The sequence below is a fragment of the Lissotriton helveticus genome, chromosome 9 (genome assembly GCF_964261635.1).
Source record: "Lissotriton helveticus chromosome 9, aLisHel1.1, whole genome shotgun sequence".
Classification (NCBI taxonomy): domain Eukaryota; kingdom Metazoa; phylum Chordata; class Amphibia; order Caudata; family Salamandridae; genus Lissotriton; species Lissotriton helveticus.
The window spans coordinates 600,427,460-600,448,837 of NC_136070.1; the positions used below are offsets into that span (position 1 = coordinate 600,427,460).

At 43.1% G+C, this 21,378-nt stretch overlaps 1 protein-coding gene across 2 annotated transcripts in view; it reads left to right on the top strand.

The window, feature by feature from the left end:
- The window catches only part of LOC144781655 (uncharacterized), a 196,511-nt gene that overhangs the window by 83,089 nt on the left and 92,044 nt on the right, over positions 1-21,378 (top strand). For both annotated transcript variants that reach the window (XM_078660620.1, XM_078660621.1), the window contains exon 6: positions 20,277-20,528. In XM_078660620.1, coding sequence (XP_078516746.1) covers positions 20,277-20,528 — 252 coding nt within the window. The remainder of the gene's footprint in view (positions 1-20,276; positions 20,529-21,378) is intronic.

Consider the following 21,378-nt stretch of genomic DNA (forward strand, 5'->3'; position numbering starts at 1 on the left):
CACCACTGCAGGAATAGTGGATTTATGATGTAAATAGCTCTGTTGAGATAAAGGAGTGTAGATGGCATATACTACTCCCTATCAGATGCAATCTTTCTACTTAGCTCTGTTATGATGTTGGTTATAGAGGTTCTGTTAAGATAGTTATATTGCTGAGTTATCAACTTGCCCCATGTCTGTTGCTACTTCCCAGTCCTTTTTTCCCGTTGCATTATGCAACATGTTATCCTGCCTTTGTAATGGGGAAAAACAAAGGTACCAAGTACCAGAAAGCAATGAATAAAATAATCACTGGCTTTTCTCTAACCTGACATAAAAATATGGAGAGTTATACTGATTTTTCTCATGTGAATAGAGATATTTTAAACAGATCTCAGTATCTGATGGATCATTGATAGATCATGTTTACACACAGATCTTTGTATTTTAGATTGCAAGAAACAGTTAATGGAAATGGTAGAGTATCAATATGTTTTAAATAAGAAAAACAAAATAGCAAAAATAAAAATGGTGAACACACTCATCTTGTTTCCTAGATGGAGGATTCAGGGCATACACACACATTTCTTCTGAAAACTTTTTTTTTTAACTTTAATGTTCTCAGCTTTAGCCTTATACATCCTACGGCGTTAAAATCTATATTCCATAAAAGCAGCCCAGCTCTAAGCCACAATAAGATCGTTACAAATAGTCAATTTATTAAAGCAGGGTTAAAAATATGAAATCCAATCCTACTTTCTGCCAACTCAAGCTAGGCATCATAATAAGTTGCAAAAACATAAAAGCACTCTATCAATGCACCACAAAGCCTAAATAATAATGAACTACGGTCACCTTCAATCTCCCAGCCATGATCCAAGCACTGTAGATATACATGGAAACTGTACTATAGATCACTGGGTGGTCTATTGTATAACACAAGTCCGAGGCATCTGCCTCATTCAATACACTATAAGCGACAAATGGGGGAGTAAGCAATTTCCTGCGGGACAAAGATCATCCATGCCTACGATGTAACGCCATCTGGCAATGTGGTTTTTAAGGTTACATCCCCAGACTGAACTTCACATATAGTGAACTTTATGCCTCAGGATAAATACCATCTAGATAGGGGTCAAAACCACTATGAACATGTTGCTTTAGGAATCCATGTACCAAGCATCCACTACTAATGTAGTTGTAGACATTTGTATGTTGTCCTGCCAGTAGGCCTTCTTGATCCGATGTATTTATTGATCAGAGAGGGATCCTCATAAATAATCTCTAGTTTGAGTAATGTTAGAATGCTTTAAACATGATCCCACCAAGGCATTCAAGATGTTCCAGGATGGTAAGATACCACTCTGATGGATTCCAGCTGTATACCCACATTGCGTCTCCTATGTAGGCAATCCCAATAAAGTTTTGGAGTGATGGCAATGATGTCCGAAAAGAGTTTAAAGCCAGATTTCAGACAAAATGTACAAATAGGGGCGTACCTAGCCCCAGGGACAATAAATATTGATCTCAAAAACCTATTCTCCATTTTCTAAATTGTAGAAACCTCTATATAGCCCCAAATGTCTGCTCCCAGTCGATACTGCCTTTGTTCTGTATACATGCAATAGCCCGCTCAAGGACTGTCCCCTTAACCTCTGCTAATAACTGCCACTGCAGCCTGCTTTCGTTTTGCTGCTGTCTTTTCCCTGTGCTGACTCCAAGTCAATTTGGTGTCATATCGTATTCCATGGTAATCAAAATTGTTCACCCTTTCCAGGATCACATTATTCATAGAAAAGGAGCATCTTCTTTGGTTTCATCATCATAGATTTAGTTTCAGAGATGTTAATATGAAGATGTTTTCCCAATCAATAATCAACAAAGCCCTTGATCAGCTTATGCATTGAAAGCTAAGTGAGAGATAACAGGATTGTGTCCTCCTCAAATAGTAAACGCAGAGATCCTCGAATTATCGAGTCTCAAGCTATCCAGCTTCAGGCTGTGTATGTACGAGCGTACATCATTAAAAGATAATGAGAAAAGCAAAGGGGGCCAATAAAAACCCTTGGCGCACACCTGTGATGATTGGGAAACTCTCTGTACTTTCCCCCCTTGGGACCCATATTGAACTTGAGCTGTTGGGTCCTTATGCAAACTTTGCAAAACTTTTGGCAAGTAGTGGTATAGTCCCTGCTGCTTCAACACCAACCATAGTAGGTCTTTAGCTACAGAGTCAAAAGCTGACTTTAAATCAATAAACGTTAGGTGGAGGGGGACTCTCCTTTGCCTCATATATTTTACTCATCTCTTCTGTTGCAGTTATATAAAGGCTATAATAAGGTTTCACGTTGATGGCAAACTAGAATGTCTTAAACTGAGAATGAAACTCAAAAATGTTCCTTTTGCTAGAAATGATGGGGATCTAGTTACTGATAACAAAGTGGGGACAAAAACTAGAAAGTGAAAGTTGGGGCTTATAGTATAAACCTGTATCCACACTGCCCCAGACTTTTGTGAATTTCCAGAAATCAGTTTAGTACCACTCTATAGACTTGCTTACAAAGAAACTCCCAACTCATCAGTGTTCTTGCTTCCTGTGTTTCACAAAGGTCAGCCAATCAACCATAAAATTGGAAACAACACATTGCTATGCGTTTTCTTTCTTTAAAAGTTCACATTTATACCTAATGGACTAATTACCAAAACCTGATTCATGGTTCCCAACATTGTTTGAAAAATAGGTCACCCAATGCTATCAAAATGTTGGAACTCTGGAAAATATTTGAGCTGTTATCTTCTAGAAGCCTTGAAATTAGAGACATTCATATACTTTACTAATACAAAAACTGTCTCTAGGTTATTTATTTATTTATTGCATTTGTATGGCGCTACAGCTACCCTGAGGGTTTCCCGGCGCCCTGAATCAGCAATACTTGTAAGTATACAGGAAGCAGTTATTGGTCAAACAGCCATGCTTTCACTCCCTTGCGGAAGCGTAGATAACAAGGTTCCAATCTTAGTTGAAAGGGAGTGAGTTCCACAATGCCGGCGCTATACAGGAGAAAGAGCGCCCTCCTAATCGAGCTCTCTTTACCCTGGGCACGATAAATTTTGCTTGATTTGCTGAGCGTAGATTCCGCGTGGGCAAGTATTTTTTAACCATTTTACATAGATACTTAGGGGCTATTCCTGCGTTGATCCTGTACATATAGCACAGTGCTTTAAACTTTACTCTGCTGGTCACCCTCAGCCAGTGTACGTTTTTGAGATGTTCTGTCATCCTTGTTCGTCCTGGAAGATTGAGGAGCATTCTCGCTGCGGAATTCTGCACAACTTGCAGTTGGTTCAGTGTGCTATTCGTAGCTCCCAAAAAGAGCTACCGTAGTTACCGTAGTCTAATCGTGACATAATTCACAAGGTTCACAAGAAAGCAGTATGTGACGCTGTGAATGCCACAGCAGAGACCTCCTGTTCTGTTTGAGGATTCTGGATAATTCCCAGAGTTTGGTGGTGCTATCTTAAGATGGTTGCCTTGGATACCAAACTGAACATTGCATGAGAATCTGATGTCAGAATTGGGGAATTGAGTAGAAGTATTGGGCCGGCCAGGCCATTTGTCTGCCCTATTCTCCTGATACCTTCTTTTGTTTTTGAAAAAGAGCATTAATCTGTGATGTTTGTAGATGGGAATCTAGAAGCAGACTAAATAGGGTATTGGTCGAGTGGCCCTTGCCTTCGCTGTTAATCATACAAAATAACAAGTTTGTCAATATATATAAAATTCCCTCCAAGATATTGTACCTTGATCTTGAATTTGCAGCTCTTGGAAGTCCATAATTAACTAAAAAGATAACAAAATCAAACTTAAGTTGTGAAGGGCTATCACCTCATGTATAGCACGTTGAGATACCCAAGATTTCTGGAAATGTCAGATTGCCCCGCTTTGCTAATTGTCCAGGAAGTCCTCATTTTGAAGAATGTGAACATTTTGTTTAACACAATAAGATACTTTTATTTTACGCTTATTTGCTTGAAGTGGTTAGGATGCGTATAGTTAAGTGACTGAGAAAGGGAAAATGAGTTATGAATTGAAACCCTCTTCATAAGGCCCAATAACATATTCCCACTAATGGCCTAAAAGTATATCCTCATATTGGGGAGCATCTCCACTCGCTTGCTTAGAGACTACTGCAAAAAGTTTAAGGCCCGAGGAAATTTCATGTAATCCAAACAAGGAAGGAAACAGCAAAAATAAATCTTGGAAGTACAACAATTTTTACAAGATTGGTCTGACTTGCTATTGTTAGCGGGATATTATCCCACAACAAAAACATTTGGATACACACCCTTGACATTAGGTTGTGGTTGGCGGTGAGCATGTTGCTGGAATGCAATGTTAATATGACATATAAATAGCTTGCCTGATCAGTAGTTCAGATATCGAACAGCTAAGTATTGGCAGTGGATAATACCCGGGTTTTATTAGGATTACGTTTTTAGCCAATCACGGAATCAAAGTTTGTGGCTATATCTTAGTTCATATTATATTAGCAACAACAAGGGGCCCCAATTCAGTCAGCAGGGGACCTAGGGGAACATACCTTTTAGAACAACAGTGGTCCCATGGATTCAGAAATACATAAAACAGTAAATATAGATGGAATCAAATCTATATTTTAGTAGTAGTAGTAGAAGCTTTATTTCGATATATACACATCTTAAAAAGCATTACAGTACAGTAAAATTATTTAAAAGGAAACTCATTACATTAATACAAGCATTTCATTCCTTGTTTAAAACATTCAGTTTATGCATTAGCACAATTAAGAGAAGAGTTTATGGCAAAATCAATAGCCTCGAGGATCGAGTCCGCCAGGCCCAACCCAGAAATTTGGCAAGACAACATGCAAAGAAGGGGCAGGGGTCAGATCTTAAGATTCGTAAAGCCTCTAGGTGTGATCTAGTGCCAAGACTCCTGCAAAGTGGCTTCAACCATATGTGGCGCGGGACTATATACGATGGACAAGCGAACAAGAGGTGAGGAACTGTCTCGAGCCTATTTACACAGAAGGGGCAATAAGGGGTCGTTTGCGCCGGTACCTTCCAGCTAGCAGTCAGTTTCCCCACTGGCAGTAAGCCCACCCTAAATTTAAAATATAGGGCCATATCCTAGGATTTAGAAATCATGTCCAAATATGGTTCACAAAGGTGGACTTCCTTAATCATCAAAAATTCAACAGAAGTTTTACACAACTTGGAATTACAATTTCTACCGGCCAACACCCATGACCAGTATAACTTCTTAGGAGTCTGCTTAGGCGGGGCGGTTCTAGTAGCCCATGCTACCTCAAGCCCCAGATTAAAGAGAAGGCACTTGACTTCTTTCAACCAACGGACTTTGTACCAACCTGGTGTTAAAAGCAGTTCCCTTAGGCCTTCAGCATAGCTGAACAGTTCTGGGACCCTCCAGATTCGTGCCCATAAGAGGAGGGGGCGCAGCCTCGCCTGATCGCTTATTGAGCGGGTTCCCATATCTAAGAGGAGTGGAAGAACAGGTGTACTATGCGGTAAGCCCATAAGATCTTTATGAAATATGTTTTCCGAGCTGGATAAAGAGTCCACTTTCTGGACACCCCATAATTCGGACCCATACAGGGCTGCACTTACCCCCCTTGCCCTATAGATGTCTAATACAGGGCCAATGGGTCTAAGTGGGGAAGCCCGTTGTTCTTTCAAGAGCGCCCCTACCACCCTCTTATGGGTCAACAATGCCTTTTGGTGATGTGGTTTCCAGCTCATGGAATCGCATAAGCGAATGCCCAGGTAGTCAAACTCCTTTACCCTCTCGAGTGGGACGGAATCCAGGGAAGGTGGAATAACAGTTCTCCTCGGGGGGTTCAAGACCAGGAACTTGGTTTTACCTACATTAATAGCAAGGCCCCTAGTATCACAGAAGTTCTTAAAACTGGAAAGTAGACATTGCAAGCCTGCTGGGGTTTTTGAGATCAGCAGGGTGTCGTCTGCGAATAGGAGGGTAGGGATTTTCCTGCCAGCCAGGGAGGGAGCATCAGCTGGTTGGTTAAGTAGATGCTCCACCACTCCGTTAACATATAATGAGAACAGAGTGGGGGCTAGTACACAGCCCTGGCGGACACCCCTGTTCACAGGGATGCGAGCTGTTTTTTGGCCCTGGTCACCCCACCTAATCTGCGCGAAGTTACCCTCTTGCAACTTTATAAGCATATTAAGTAAATATGTAGAAATACCCATTGCATCGAGGACACACCACAGTTGATCTTGTGGGACCAGGTCAAAGGCAGTCCGTAAATCAATAAATGCAAGGTACAGACTGCCCTTGCCCAGTACAACCACTTTTCAGTAGATCATTAATAACCGGAATGTCTGTTCGATGGTCCCCGTGCCAGATCTAAACCCCGCCTGATAATCCGAGAGTATTTGCTCTTCCTCGACCCACTGCAAGAGCCTTCCTAATACTACCTTGCCCGCTACCTTCTGAGAGGAGTCTAACAGGCTGATTGGGCGGTAGTTAGCGGGGACGTCCCGGTTCCCTTTTTTAAAAATAGGGACGACCTCCGCCCCCTTCCATGAGTCCGGCACACGCCCACCCATCAAGGCAGCATTCAGAAGGGAGGCAATAAGACTACTCCACTCTTCAATATTAACCCTAAGTAGGTCACCTGGGATACCATCAGGTCCCGCAGCCTTATTCGGAACCAAGGATTTAATCTCCCCCTCTACTTCTTTAATAGAAAAGAAATTGGCCTCATTATAATCCGAACCTACAGTATGCGGAAGGTGCATCGAGCTGTCTGGAGAGCCCCCCGTTGGGGAATAGAGCTGGGAAAAAATATTAAACCACGCCTCCCCAGTTATATTGCATGTCAATAGGGAGTCTTCAGGTTTATTCCTTGCTCTCAACAATTCCCAGAAGCCCTTCGAGTCTTTCCTGGAGCTAGCCGCAATTAGATCAGACCAGAATTGGGTTTCATGCTCAGCCCTAGCTAATGCTAGTGTCTTTTTGTAGCTTTTCCTAGCAAGACTAATATGTCTACTGAGGCCAGATTTCACTGCTCTAATGAGATCGCGTTTAGCGGAGCGACAAGCAGGAGGAAACCAGCTCACTCCACCCTTCGGGGCACTTCTTTTCTTATCTCTAGTGCCTGCTGGGTTGATACTGAACAGTTCTCCTAGAGCATTAACTGTCTCTATAAAGAGAGTAGGGACATCCGTTTTACTACGGCCCGGGGAGTCTAACCGTGATTTCATATTGGACATTATGGATTTTACTAGCGACATCTTTCCTTCATCCACAACAACTTTTTTCCATTTGAGCCGCCTACCGCAGTTCGAGGGGCAGACTTCGTGCGTTGATTTCCAAATGTGTAGGGGTGAACTTGAAGTCATGCCCGACCAAGGGGGGGACAAAGTCAAAGCTAGTGGGTTATGATCGCTATCAGTAGTTGACAAAACCTCCATGTCTAGCAAATGGGCCCAGAGCCTGTAGTTCAGGAGTATGTAGTCAATCCGTGAGGTGTAGCCTACCCTGTTATATGTATGTGCCCCTTTGGAGTCAGACCTAGATCTACCATTGGTTGCCCTTAAGCCAAATTCCATACAGAGGGCATTAAGATCTATAGCGCTCTGGGTCCATTTTTTAATCGGTTTAAGAGTAAGCAGGGGAATAGCTCTCCTGGCATCTTCTTCCCAGATGTCTAAGATGTCATCACTAGCAAGTGGTTCGAACGAACAATTCAGATCCCCAGCTAATAACACTAAGGAGTCAGCATTACAAGATCCCAATTCCTCCTCAATGCCAGTGTATGGCAACAATGAGGCACCACCCCTTGCCCCCCTTATGTAGATATTAAAAACTTCCAGCTTTTTCCTACCTGAGCCTTTGATTGATAATCTCTGCAGGTCAGGTGATTTAGTGGGCATTTGCCTAACGGATAGACCCAATGCAATACTAACCCAGATTAGAAGGCCTCCCGACGGGCGGCCTTTACTGCCGGGTAGTTGTGATGCAGGCACAAAGTAGGTAGTATAGCCCACCCTGTGTCGAGGTTCTAAGCACCAGGTTTCCTGCAAAAGGCAGATCTCAAAGGATTCAACAAAAGAATTCCAGTCCGGGATGTCAATGTTACGGGTAAGACCTGCTACATTCCAGCTGAGGACCCTTAGCGTTGGGCTCCCAGCAATCCGAAGGCCTACTGGAGGGGCAGGCACGGGGGGGATCACCAACAGGGCCAAGCCCCCTTGTCGCAAGCAGCGGCAATAGGTCCGCATCAGCTTCCCCCGCTAGGGTTTGTGGGCCCTCCACCCTTACAATTTTAGTTACAGGGAGTATGGAATCACTAGCAGCATTAGGCCTAGGACTGGTTGCAAGCACTGTTAACAGTGATGATGGAGAAGTCTGGAACAAGTTGCACAAGTCATAGGATTCCTTATGGGAAAAATTGCTCGGCATCCCCAGGTCAACTACAACATCCAAATTTGATTGGCCTACAAAGTGTGTTACAACAGGGGAGAGATCTGTAGCACTAGGTATTGACCTGTCAGGGTCCTTTAATATTCCCCTGGGTGGACTGCCCCCGCTAAGATAGTTTTCTAAAATCCTATTCTCAATAGTCGGTAGGTGCATTTTAGCCTTAACATCAGGTGGTAATCCCTGAGGCAGGGTGAGTCAATCTACCTCTTCTAGACAACCAAACCTATTAAAGGTTGGTGCCCCGTACCACCTATTATTTGGGCCTTGCCATCCTTCTCTCATCCCTCCGCGGGCCGAGTGACGAACCAATGACCAGTCTCCCCCATAGTCAAATCTATATTTGAAATGACATGTCCAGCCGGACAGAGGTCTTTCAGGTTTATTCAATAAACAAATGATCCATATAGAGAGAATACCTTCCACAATTTCACCAGTGTGGTACACAAGCCTGTGCCCAGCACTAACGGATCAGATACAGAAGGTAAGTTAAAGAACATAGAAGGGCTTTTCAAGGCAAACAAAACGTTTTCTGTTATTAATCCAATTGTACAGAAGTGTCATCAGTGCACCATTACATTACATAGAAATCAAGTTTTGTATAGGGTGCTAGACAGGTCGACGGCGTTTCGGTCCCCCCATTTAAATCATGGGGACCATCATCAGGACATTCAATAATTGCCTTTACGTTAATTAGCCTCTAGTTGCCGGGGCAATATGCTGTTTATAGATACACAGGGAGGGGTAGCCTCTATCTCAGTGACCGCAGCCCGGAATCAGGCGCGGTATACCGCGTTACAATAATGTAATCCCACGGGGCCAGGGATGTACCGGGTTAGTCGGTCTGTAAGTCTGTTCCCTGATGTTTTGTTTGCCTTGAAAAGCCCTTCTATGTTCTTTAACTTACCTTCTGTATCTGATCCGTTAGTGCTGGGCACAGGCTTGTGTACCACACTGGTGAAATTGTGGAAGGTATTCTCTCTATATGGATCATTTGTTTATTGAATAAACCTGAAAGACCTCTGTCCGGCTGGACATGTCATTTCAAATATAGATTTGATTCCATCTATATTTACTGTTTTATGTATTTCTGAATGCATGGGACCACTGTTGTTCTAGAAAATATATCTTAGTTCATGGCAATATTGGGGGGGAGGGGTCTTTCTTGGGTAAAGAAGTGCTAGTTGGTTTGCAACGACAATCGTTCCAAATACAGCATTGGCCACAGATTACTAGTATGATTAAGGTAGATTGCATAGTATTCAAATTAAGTGGTTCCATATAAAGGATCTGCTGGATGGGTTGTCACGTAGCTAAGTTAGGCCCAGGAAGAAACACTGCCATTTAGAAGTACACATTTTTTTTTAAGTTTCCTTCTTTTCTACACAATGGCTTTTGACACACATTTGCCTACATGACAGTGCAGGTTTTAGTTTCTTTGAAAAACCATTGCTTACAATTCCACTTCGTAAGTACACTATCACAATGCCTTGAACATTTAGTACAAGGCCTGGACACACGTTATTGTTGTTTGTTATTCGTCCATGAGGAGACATAGCTATCAGAAAGACAGTAACAATGTCGGCCCGGCTGAAGCTTGGACACGGAAGCACGGAGGATGTAGTATAAATGATCATGCATTTCCATGCTCAAATTAGAAGAGCACTTTTCTGTCACTGTGAGGTCGGAGTCTTAGCCCAGCTGATTGCAGTTTTCCCTCTGCGAGAAGGGATGCCCAACTTATGGTCAAGACAGGGGCCTACATATCCTACCCTCAGGAAATGGGGAGTTTGATCATGCGTTCTTGACAGAACATCTGCCCTAAGTAACTAGGTTAGGGAGAGCATAGTAGGAGTATACTATACACAGTACTCATGATATGGCAACATATATACACTGTCTTAGCACAATGGTGAAATTGTTCATTCTGGTCTTTGTTCTTATATTGGTAATCGCTTTTATCTGCTTATGTCTATTGATCATTGCAGCACATATATTTTACACAAGAATCGCAATGATTCAATAAATATTGAAATGCCACTTTGTGCATTTCTTGCGTATCTTCATGAGTGAGCACGCGTGACTTGAGCGAAAAGGTTCTGGATCTGTTACCACGATTACTGGAGGAGGTATAGTTGTCAAGTTCTGAGGTTGCCCAAGCCAATTGTTACCTGCCTAGGATTAGGGGCACTTATGGTGGCACTGTGAGCTAGCAGGTTTATAGGCCAACATATTCCGAGGAGGTGCATAGAATCAGTCTGGCACCATCCCAACACTTATGTTTTCCAACAATCGAACAGTTCCTACTGAAAAAGGGGAAACTGTACACCAGGGTATTGGGGCATTCCTGCCATGTCCCCATGCTGCTCATGGACTGTGGTGAAAGTGACCATCAATGCGTAGGAAGGCTTATTGGGCTGCATATATTGTTGGTAGGTGGATGGAATCTACATCTTTGCATGGGGACTCAAAGAAAGTTTCATTTGATCTGATCAAAGGCTGTGTCTCCATCCAGTAAAATCCTAGCTGGTGGATGCCGATCCTCCTCTAACTTCATGAGCCTGATAGCTGTAGTAATATCCTGTTGATCCTTCCTGATATAAACCCAAGCTGCCACTTGGATTCTAATTAAAGAGTGACCACTGACATTCAGAATGATACGAGACTTGCATCATTTTTAGTATCTACATTTAATAATGTTGTGTGCTAATAAGACAAGGTTTGCAATAGTGGCTTATCTTTCATGTGGAAGACCATCTGGAGTGGTTCATCCCAATACGTTGGAATAGCAGGTCCATCCATTATTGCCCGTAAGACCTCCAGCAGTATTGAGGCTGTAATTTAGCAGGATGTTTGTTTAGTTATCCAGTCGGACAGTTATGCCCAGGTGCTGTACCATTAAGTCCTGAAGAACGAAAGCAAGTAAAGTTGGTAATAGTTGGACTTTAGTGTGGCAAGCCTGCATCCCACTAATTACACCTTACTGTTGTGTTTATTGTGAGGATGGTTTTGAGTGGATATGGGTCAGTAGAATACTGTTGAAAATTAGAAGAATCTCCAGGGGCCTGGTCTGTACTTACAGGCCTTTCATGGTGTATCCAGCCCTTTTCCATTATCACCAAGATTGTGCTTGCTTTCTCCCAAACTCAAAGGTTAAGGACGTCTGAGAGAATCATCATCTGTAGCGCTCAAACCCTTACCAGGTATTGCAAGGGAGTCTGAGTTGAACCACAATCCCCTCCATCTGTGCAAATCTGAGCCTCAGGGAGTAATTTGCCAAGGGAATATCATTGAAGATCACCTTACATTTTTTGCTTATCACACGGATGATATCCTCCGACATCGGCAAATTTGAGAGCAGCACCATAGTCCCCTCTGCAGGCGACATCTGTGTTGGCACAGAGGGAGTCTCTGATCAGAGGACAACACAATGGCATGCTTTGATCTTTATTTTTAGGTGCCTGGGTGAGAGCCAAGGGCACATGACATCAGGGTGATATAGACCTGCACATACGTGGTTGAGTGATTGACCCATACACATCTCTCTCATTTGTGACAGTGTATGTATGTGCTCCAATGATGAGAAAGAGTCTGGCATCTGAGAACGGCACAGCAACTGCAAATTGCCCTGGAAAGAAGAACAGTTCCATGTGGAACAAGAGGACTGCTCCTACTTTTGGAACTTCTTGTGGTTTTTCTTTTGGTGAAAAGATTTCTTGGAAGATCATTCTTACAGGTGACTTACCTGCAGATGAGGGACATCACAAAGGTGTCTCCTTGTGTACCTGAGCAAGAAGCAACTTGCTTTTGCTAAGCTGTAGGCTTATGGTTGCATCAATGCACCCAAACCACTCGCAGCAGTGTTGTGTCACTATCAGAGATACCACAAGCAGTTGTCCTGTAGATCAGAAAGGGACCTCTTCGTGTGGCATCTTTGAGTTTTGAAACATGAACATTTTGGAAAAGACATTTGACTTAGTGCCTGTGTAATGCTGTGGAATTTTGTCACTGAGATCCACTTCTACATCAGTGAGGTACGGAAAAACTGGTAATGACATAACCTTGCCAGTCAGCACCTAATATACTCCAGTGTTGTCCTACCCGGAGGTGGAGTCCAGGTATGGGCCACATGGCACTGGGGAGCTATTGCTTTGGAAATGCTTTTTCTGACCTCTTGGAAGCCTGGAAGGGTAATTTTTAATGTCCAACATTTACAGGAATAGGTATCCATCAGAAGGTAGCATGTTTTTTATACTCCTTACAGATTAGGCCTGCATGTTCGAAAGCTTGCAGAACTGACTTACTTGCTGCAGTATGCAGAAAGAAGAAAGACCATTCTGACTTTTGCGGGGGTGGAACTGCACATACCAGATGAAGTGACCTGATCCCTAGTAAGACCTGCACAAGATCCAGCTTCCTGGAAGGACGTGCCTATGGACTCATTAAGAACAGAGTCAGCTCATGAGCCACAGTGTTGCCACAGGCGACCGTTCAGAAGATAGTCAGAACATCTTCCTGGATGAAGGGCACACTCAGTCACATTCATACATCGCAAAGGGTGAGCTTGCATCATCGCTGAACAATGCTGTATTTGAGGGGTAGCTACAGCTTCCTTTCTTCAGGCCCAGAGGGTCCAGATGAATATTAATGTTCAGTAGCGCAAGCATGTGGTCCTATGTTGGAGGTAGTCTCCTAACCAATCTCCCTGCCGTCACTGCCCTCTTTCTTAAAACTGACTTCCATGCAGTGGTCTGTAGTTGTGTTGGAACTCCAGTGATGAACCTGGCGGAAAGCGATAATCAAGATTTATTGCAGGCAAGAGAAGAAACCACACACAATGTTCCTTCAGTGCTTCCTCCCAACTCCGCTCTGTAACAAACGTGAATCTAGAATGTTGACGGAAAGATGCTGTGATAGAACAAAGAAATTAAAGGGAACGCTCCTTAACAACATTAACCAAAAAATCCTTAATTGCATTTTAGTACAAAGCACCATAGTCTATAACACTTATTGCTTTCAGTCATAAATTTGATCACATTACAGCCACGCTCCTAAATCTTTGCTGACTACTCTGATGGCCGAGTCCGAACTTCAATCCCTATGCATCGTTCACAAAACCCTACATACTCTCAAACTGGCCTGCCTCCCTATCAAATTTACTGGGTTTGCATAACCTGCAACACAAAACAAATGGTCCTTCAATTTCCTGAGAAAAAAAACAGAAGCCAAAAAGGCAAGGCTTCTTCCCCCCCCCCTCCTTTAAAAAAAAATATGTTTATTGATTTCATACACAACAAAACAACTATAAAGTAACTTTGTGTTGATAATTACCCCAACTTCCCCAATCCCTGCCCCGACCACACAAGTCTGTCATGCAGTAAAGAACATAACCATACGTGCATTTGAGCAGTGTTCCTTACATCGTCACCACGGCATTCCTCCCATCTAATTGAGTCATGTCCAGTGATGCTATCTGTGCCATTCGTGCTATTCATGTAGGACCCTGGTCCCAGTTGCCTAAGATTTTTTCTAATTTCTGGGGCATGCTCGCTGTGGGAGGCCGGCCTGGTATATGATGTACACTTATGTAAGTGGACACCCTGCACCAGTCCAGACAACCCTTATGGTGTTTTAGGAGGTCTTAGACAACCATAGAAAGCTCTCTAAGTGGTAGCTGTGGAGAGCAGCCTCAGGCTTAGTCCAGAAGGAGTGTAAAGCAGCTTGTTTTACCAGAATACATTCTTATAGGTATAGATAAGATTAAATGAAAAAGAACCACACTAGGTATTTATAAAAATATGTATTTATTGTATAATACTCACTAACCCGTTTAAATATCTCCTACCCGGAGATATGACCAATGCACACAATACTTTGCATAGAAATCACGTAAATTGAAAAAAATTCACAGTGAACTCCAGGGGGGACCAAACCATATATTAGGAAAGTGGTATAAGAACCACGACTCGTGTCAAGGCAACGTCTAGAGAACTCAGAAGTGCCGGGCACTCAAGGTGAGTGACTAGGAACCCCACGGAGATTGTGTGCAGTGTGGGAACACAAACGCGTTCTCCGTACAAATCAATGTGTAAGTCGCGGTTGCAAGTTTAAAGAGAAAGGACCCTTCCCAGTGGACCCTGAAGAAACCCTGTGGAAGACAGAAGGGTTGGAGAGCCACCCCACCCTTGGATACCCTAGTACCCACGTTACCCACATCAGGGAAGCCGGTGCATAGGTTTGTGGTGTCGGAAACCGCCGTCCAACCCAATGGCGGACTTCAGGAAAGTACCGCTGCTGGAGAAGGAGAAAGTGTCTGGTGGAATCCGAAGGTGGATTCTTGTTGAGAGGTACCTGCAATCAGAGGGGACAGAGTCTGTCACTCAGGAGTGACTCAGAGACCTAGAAGATTAATGACCACCGATGTCAGGGGTTGCAGGAGAGTTGATGGTGACCTTGACTCTGCAGCTGTGAAGACCAGGTGACGTTGAGGAAGACCAGGAGCCGTCCACGAGGTGTCCCACTTCGGATGTCGAGAGCTGAGGGGTCGATGTGCGTCGGAAATACCAACAAGCCTTGGCAACTGCAAATAACGTGGATGTCAAAGAAGTTGCAATGTTGGGACCAGCAAGGTCCAGGGGGACTCACCACAAGCAGGGGAGTATGGGCAGGCCCCGAGCAATCAGTGGAGCCCAAAAGAAACAAAGGTGACCCTCAAATGGACCCACAGACCGGAGGCACTGGAGTCGTGAAAGGACCTCAAGGAGCTCACCAAAAGATGCAGGCCACGATGCAAATGATCCGGGGTGGACGAAGATTCTGGTCACCGGAGATCCTCGCGGTTGGGACTACTTGGAGCCCGAAGATCTTGGTGGAAGGAAGCCAACAAACTCTTGCAACGGGTTTGGTTCCTGCAGCTCCTACGAGGGATACTGGCCTCAAACTTGGTGAGAGGGCAGGCCTTGAGAGGCATGGTGAACCACCACCTGTGTTGCTGAGCCTTTCAAAGTCCGTGGGAGCTGAGGATCAGCAAACCGGTCAGCTTTGTTACGTTGTCTGCAGGTGCAGGGAAGTGACTCCTTCACTCCAAGGGAGATTCCTTCGGGTGTCTTTGATGCCCACAGGCCGTAGAAGGTTCTTGTATGGTGCACAGACAATTCAGCAGACTGAAAGGGGGACGAAGTCGAGCCCAAACGAAGTCCAGCGAAGTCCAGAGTGTCCAGATGGTAAGTCCAGAGTGTCCAGACGGTAGACGTCGAAGTGGTGTCTGAATTGAATCGTGTAAAAACAAAAACAGAACCCCTCACTGAAGTATAATTTAAATTTATACTTCAGTGAGGGGTTCTGTTTTTGTTTTTGCTCTTATTTCCCTGCCTCCCTCTCACTTTATCTGTTTCCAGGGACCCTCTGTTGTTACTATTGATGAATTGAATCGTGTCCCACGACTAATCTAGGGACCCACCCCCAATTAAGCCCTTAAGTACCCTAGGGAAAGGGTTGGGACGATTCAAGGTTCCCTCCCAGGGGAGGAAGTGGATAGTGGGGAGGATACACCCATGTCCTTGGTCCAGTTTCACACCAGAGCGGAAGCCAACGGCTCCCAGAGCTTGTTTGAACTGGACTATGCAAGGAGGCACCAAATGTGCCCCTCATGCAGACTGAGTGGCGCAGGCAAGCACACCCACCCGGCCCCAATACACTAAATCCTCTCTGGGAGGTGGTCACACTTCCCTGTGACAGGATACCTATTGTTCTGCCTTCCCCTGATCGAGCCTGGCTCAGCAGCAGGATGGCAGAATCGTACCTCTGGTCAGCAGCAACCATTTTGTGCTGTCTGGGTCTAGAAGACTGGTACCTGGAGCACTGAGAGCCTAAAAGAGGCCCGTTCTGGTGCTTGGAATCCTATCTCCCACACCATTTATGGTGTGGGGTATTATTCCAAAATGTTTGATACCAAACATGACAGGATTCGTTACAGCCAGTTTCAAGATGTTCATCGCGTAATTACGCGTTGCCCGTCTATGTGGTATATGGCTGCTTCACTTACAACCCAGGAGAATGGACTCTATAGGCTGTAGGGCTGTCCTGCTCATGCAGGGGTATCATCACACTTGGAACCAAGCACCCTGCCTTCAGGTTTCCAAAGGCCTACTATAGGGGTGACGTATAGGTTTTAAGTGCAGTGACCCTAGATATAGGAAACCTATATATTTCCTAAGTAGTGCTAGCACCAGCTTACACAGACTGCAATGGCAGGCCTGTAGGTACAGTATGAATAGTCTCCCATGGGTGGCATAATACATGCTTCAGCCCATGGGGGTCCTCTGGGGTACCTATGCCCTGGATACCTTAGTACCATATACTAGGGACAGCCAAGTACCTCAGAATCCAATCTGGGATGTACCTAAGTATTTGACATAACAATTTAAGTGAGAAAGCAGAGAGGCTGGGGCCCTGATCAGCAGGATCCCAGTCAGACTAGTCTGAATCCATCACGGCACCAGGCAAAAGGTGGGAGTAACCATTCAGAAGGATCCTACCTTCCTACACTCGCCCCTTATATACCTCCCATTTCGCAATCTAGCAGTGGTCCATCCCTACCTCCCAGTCCCAGTGCTTGGGGGGTTCCCACTACCCCATTTCTGAGCGACGTCCCTCTTTGCTACAATATAGCCCAGATTCACTAGAAGTTTCTGGTATCGTGACATATGTCAGCCCCGATATGCCCAGAATCACCAGTTTCAGTTGTAGGTTCAAGGGCAACCCAGTGGCCTCCTCCAATGAGCTCCGTACCCCAACACAAAAGGCCTGTAGGCGTACCCCTCACAAAAGGCCTGTAGGCGTGGGCAGTCCCACAGTGTGTGCAGCAGTGTGCCTTCCATCCCGCATCATGTAAAGCAATGTGCGCTCTCCGCCCTGCCAACTTTGTACAGTAAGGGTTGCACGTAGTATGTACAGTGTAAAACTTTTTGTGGAATCAGGCGATAACTAGTCTTTATTGCCACCTCTGCTGGGAAGGCCAATGCTTTCTGACAGTCTTTACCCTCCGTCTCCCCCAGGTCATGTTCCCACCCTTCCCGCAGCCTTAACAGGGAGGCTTGTATGTTCCACGTTATGGTATCATATGTCAACGAAATAATATTGCTATTCACAAGGCTTCTCCTCTTTTGAGCCTGCTCTTTGGAGAAAATACCCCCGCCCCCCACCCTTAGTCTAAACAGAACACCTTTCTTCAGTACCCTGAAATTTAAAGTCAAAGCTCTCCATTTGACAGTTCTCCTCCTTCCCTGTTTCACTTTGGACTGTCTACTTTGAAAAAGGGGGACCGCTACGAAACAACAATATATCTTGCTAGCTGTAGGGGATAATATCTGAAAGGGTAAACAACAAGCTAGCCACAAGATCCAAAACAATTATTTACATTGAAAAAATCCAGGCCTTAATCTATACAAAAACAATGCATCTTCATAACTTTTATACATCAATCTGACGACAATTATTCTTTTGATATGAAGATATTTTCGTCTTTATTCATCTATCTTTGTTTTATGATTTCATCACATATAGTAAGTGTGCATATCTTTTGTTATATATATCGATTTTTTTGATAGTTCCTTTTTACATATACATACAATTTTTTAAAAACTTTTTACAATCATACACAAACCATTATTATATACAATTAAAAACCTAAAGGAGGGGTTAACAACTAGTTTAAAGGCTGGCGGTCGATGTAGAGAGAAGAGAAACAGACGCGCGTTTCGCGTAAAGCCTTCGTCAGGCAAACCTGTCTCAACTTTTTCTAAAAGATATAGAAAGTAACCACAATCAACTTGCATAGATATCACATTTCTGGCCTGGTTTTATATTTCTGATAATCATTTGAGCTATTAATTCTTCTATTAATTTCATAACTTTGTCCATGAAGGCCTACAGAGATATTTTTATTATATGTACTCCACAAATTGTGTAGCAAGCCGCAATCATTTCTACCAATGAACCACCAATACAGGTGTGCAGAAGATTGCCATAGATATATCCATAAACTCCAAGGGAATAGTTTATCACCCGTCAACAACAGAAATAGTGGAAAAAGGAGAAAAGGAAAAGAACTGTGATACTAGACATTTTATCACTAGTTGTTCTTAACGAAAAAATCATTTGGGTCAACAATCCTAGGTATTAACATAACCCAATAATTCAATGTCTTATGGACAATCTATATTCACTTTTTCTAAGTAAATATTGTATAAGGTAGATACCTATTATTTCCTTAAGACCTCAATATATGAACTGAGGTCACGATATAACAAAATCTTCTCCGCAACGGTTAGTTGATATTCTGGTGGTATTATCTAAAAGGGGTACAACAATAGCAGTACATTATAAACCCTTCACTGTGCCATCTACAAAGTGACTTCTACATGTAAAATATCTCAGATACTGAGATTATGTGTTTCTGTTAAAAGGAAAAGAATGATATATACCTTATTAGTTGTAGCCACAACATAATAGGCTATCTTTCTGTGGTGTGTAATTCTCAACCATATAGCCTGCAAAGGTTAACATTGTAAATAGCCGTATTAGCGACTTCCCTTAATTGAAGGGTATCCTCTCTTTGCATCTATTCTACATGTTCTTATCTTTCTATTTGTGTTTCTATACTTACAGTTTAGTTTTGAAGTTCACTATTTTCAAAGAAATTCTTTTATTTTTTGTTTGAAGAGATACTTTAGATTAAATGCCCCGAAGAACAACAGTAGTTCAAAAAAGAAGACATAAAAAGGAAAAGATGGACATGTTTAGTTAGACCTATATATGGTTATATTGGAGTCTCCTGTAAATTACTTATTTTTAGCACAAACATGGCGATTAGACGGATGTAAACTCCTACTTACTTGCGATGCTGATGCCACAATGTGACAATACATGGCCTAGACTAAGCCGGACAATCAAGAGAGGAAGAAGATCTGAAAACAGATGAAGGGCATGTTAAGACCCTCGTGTGAAACCTCAGAGGATTATACAGTCCTTCTCTTATTTAAACTATCTTCAGGCTATTACTCACACCTAAACCTAATTATTGCCACGATGGTTCACTTTAATGTCTCAATGTATCTGTTGTTCTTAATATTCTTACTGGCAAATTAGCTCGATTTATGATATTTCAGCTTTCCCTTAAATTTTATCATCGGGCAGTATCTGGAGTGTTTGGACTGTATACTTTCTTGTGCTCTGGAAATTGCACCACTGGCCATTGGGCCTAGGTCCATGCTATACAAATACCCACAATTAATTACAAAAATAAACGTACATGGATGTAACTTTGACAGTACATGGATGTTATTGAGTTTGATCCTGCCTTTCTGACATCTTGCTATGTTCCTTGTCCCTTACACAACAAAGTCTGGTGGTGACTACAGACAAGGCAGTGCTGAGTGTCTGAGGAGGAACTATCATATGTACTACTGGCAACATCCTCAACAAACAAATCACTGTCTGGGAATTATCAGTAGCTCCCAAAGACCTGGTTTATTCTGTTGCTTTATTTCTTGTACCAGTCAGCGTGGCTCCTGAACAACCCTTTGTTTAGTCAAGTGCTGTTCAAATAAAGGTAAAACTGACAAAATTAGACATGCAACAATGCCTGGGAATTAATTGTGAGGACATTTCCATGTACAGATCCTCCATACTATAATTCCATTATGGGAGAGAATGTGTAACCCCAGCTAGGAGGACCAAGGCTGTTGGTTGTGTGGAACACTTAATATGACCTAAATAACTTCTTCTTTAGTTTCAGATAAATCACTAACCAAGAAATTCCTGAAGAAGGCTGCCTGTTCAATACCCAGTGATCCAGACAAATATTTGAAATTTACTACTTCAGTGCTGCAGAAACTAGCAACTAAAACTTATGGTGCCTGTTCACCTCTCCAGAAAGCACTTCGCCAAAATGAATCTTCTGCTACACAAGTCGAGAAAACACCAGACCAGGAAAAGACAACATCTACGCGTTTTCCTCCCTGGAAAGCAGCCTCCACATCAGGTACATTTCTTACAGACACAATAGTGTGCTGAGTTAGTGGATATAGGAGTTCTATATGTAGCTGTCTGCTCTGATTGTGAATGTAAGAACTATGTACACAGTTTCGCAGGGATAACCGATGGAGCGATTTTTCACTGCACTGTGATAGGAAGGTGGAAGTTATAGATCCACTATTACCACATCGCCTTCCCTCCCACCACCATAATCCTCAACATCGACTGTATGCACATCTGTCTCCTAGATAACGGATGCAATCAAATAGTTCTGCTGGGATAGTAGATCTAGACTTCTACCTCACACTTCTGGGAGACTAGTTGTAATAATTCCACATTATTTTATTTTATTCCTGTTGATACATTTCTTGGGATGGTCGAGAGGATTTCTATGCATAAATCAGTGATGGGATAATGGGTACAACAGAGCGATCTAGTCTGATGTTCGGCCTGAAGAGCTCATCCAATGATTTTTTTTGTGTGCTTTCTGTGTATTGTTTTAAATGTTCCATGGGAAAGCACTACAATTTGAAGAGTTAAATCCGGTCTGTTTAAGCTACTCACATGGAATCGCTGTGAGAGTTCTAATATAAGAGGTGTACAGACTTTAATTTTCTGCATGTAGGGATTTTATACAGATTATTGAAATGTATTTTACCCACTTGTCTGCTAAGATAGTGCACTTGTTACTTTGTTCACAGAATATTTTAGATATTGCTTGGTTTTGATTTAGGCAGTTCTTTACTCTTGTTCATTTGTTTTTTTTAAATAATTTTAAATTGTCCAATCTGAGTGATGCTCACAATATTGTATTCTCTCTTATTGTAATTTAAAATAAATACATTCTTATATGAATT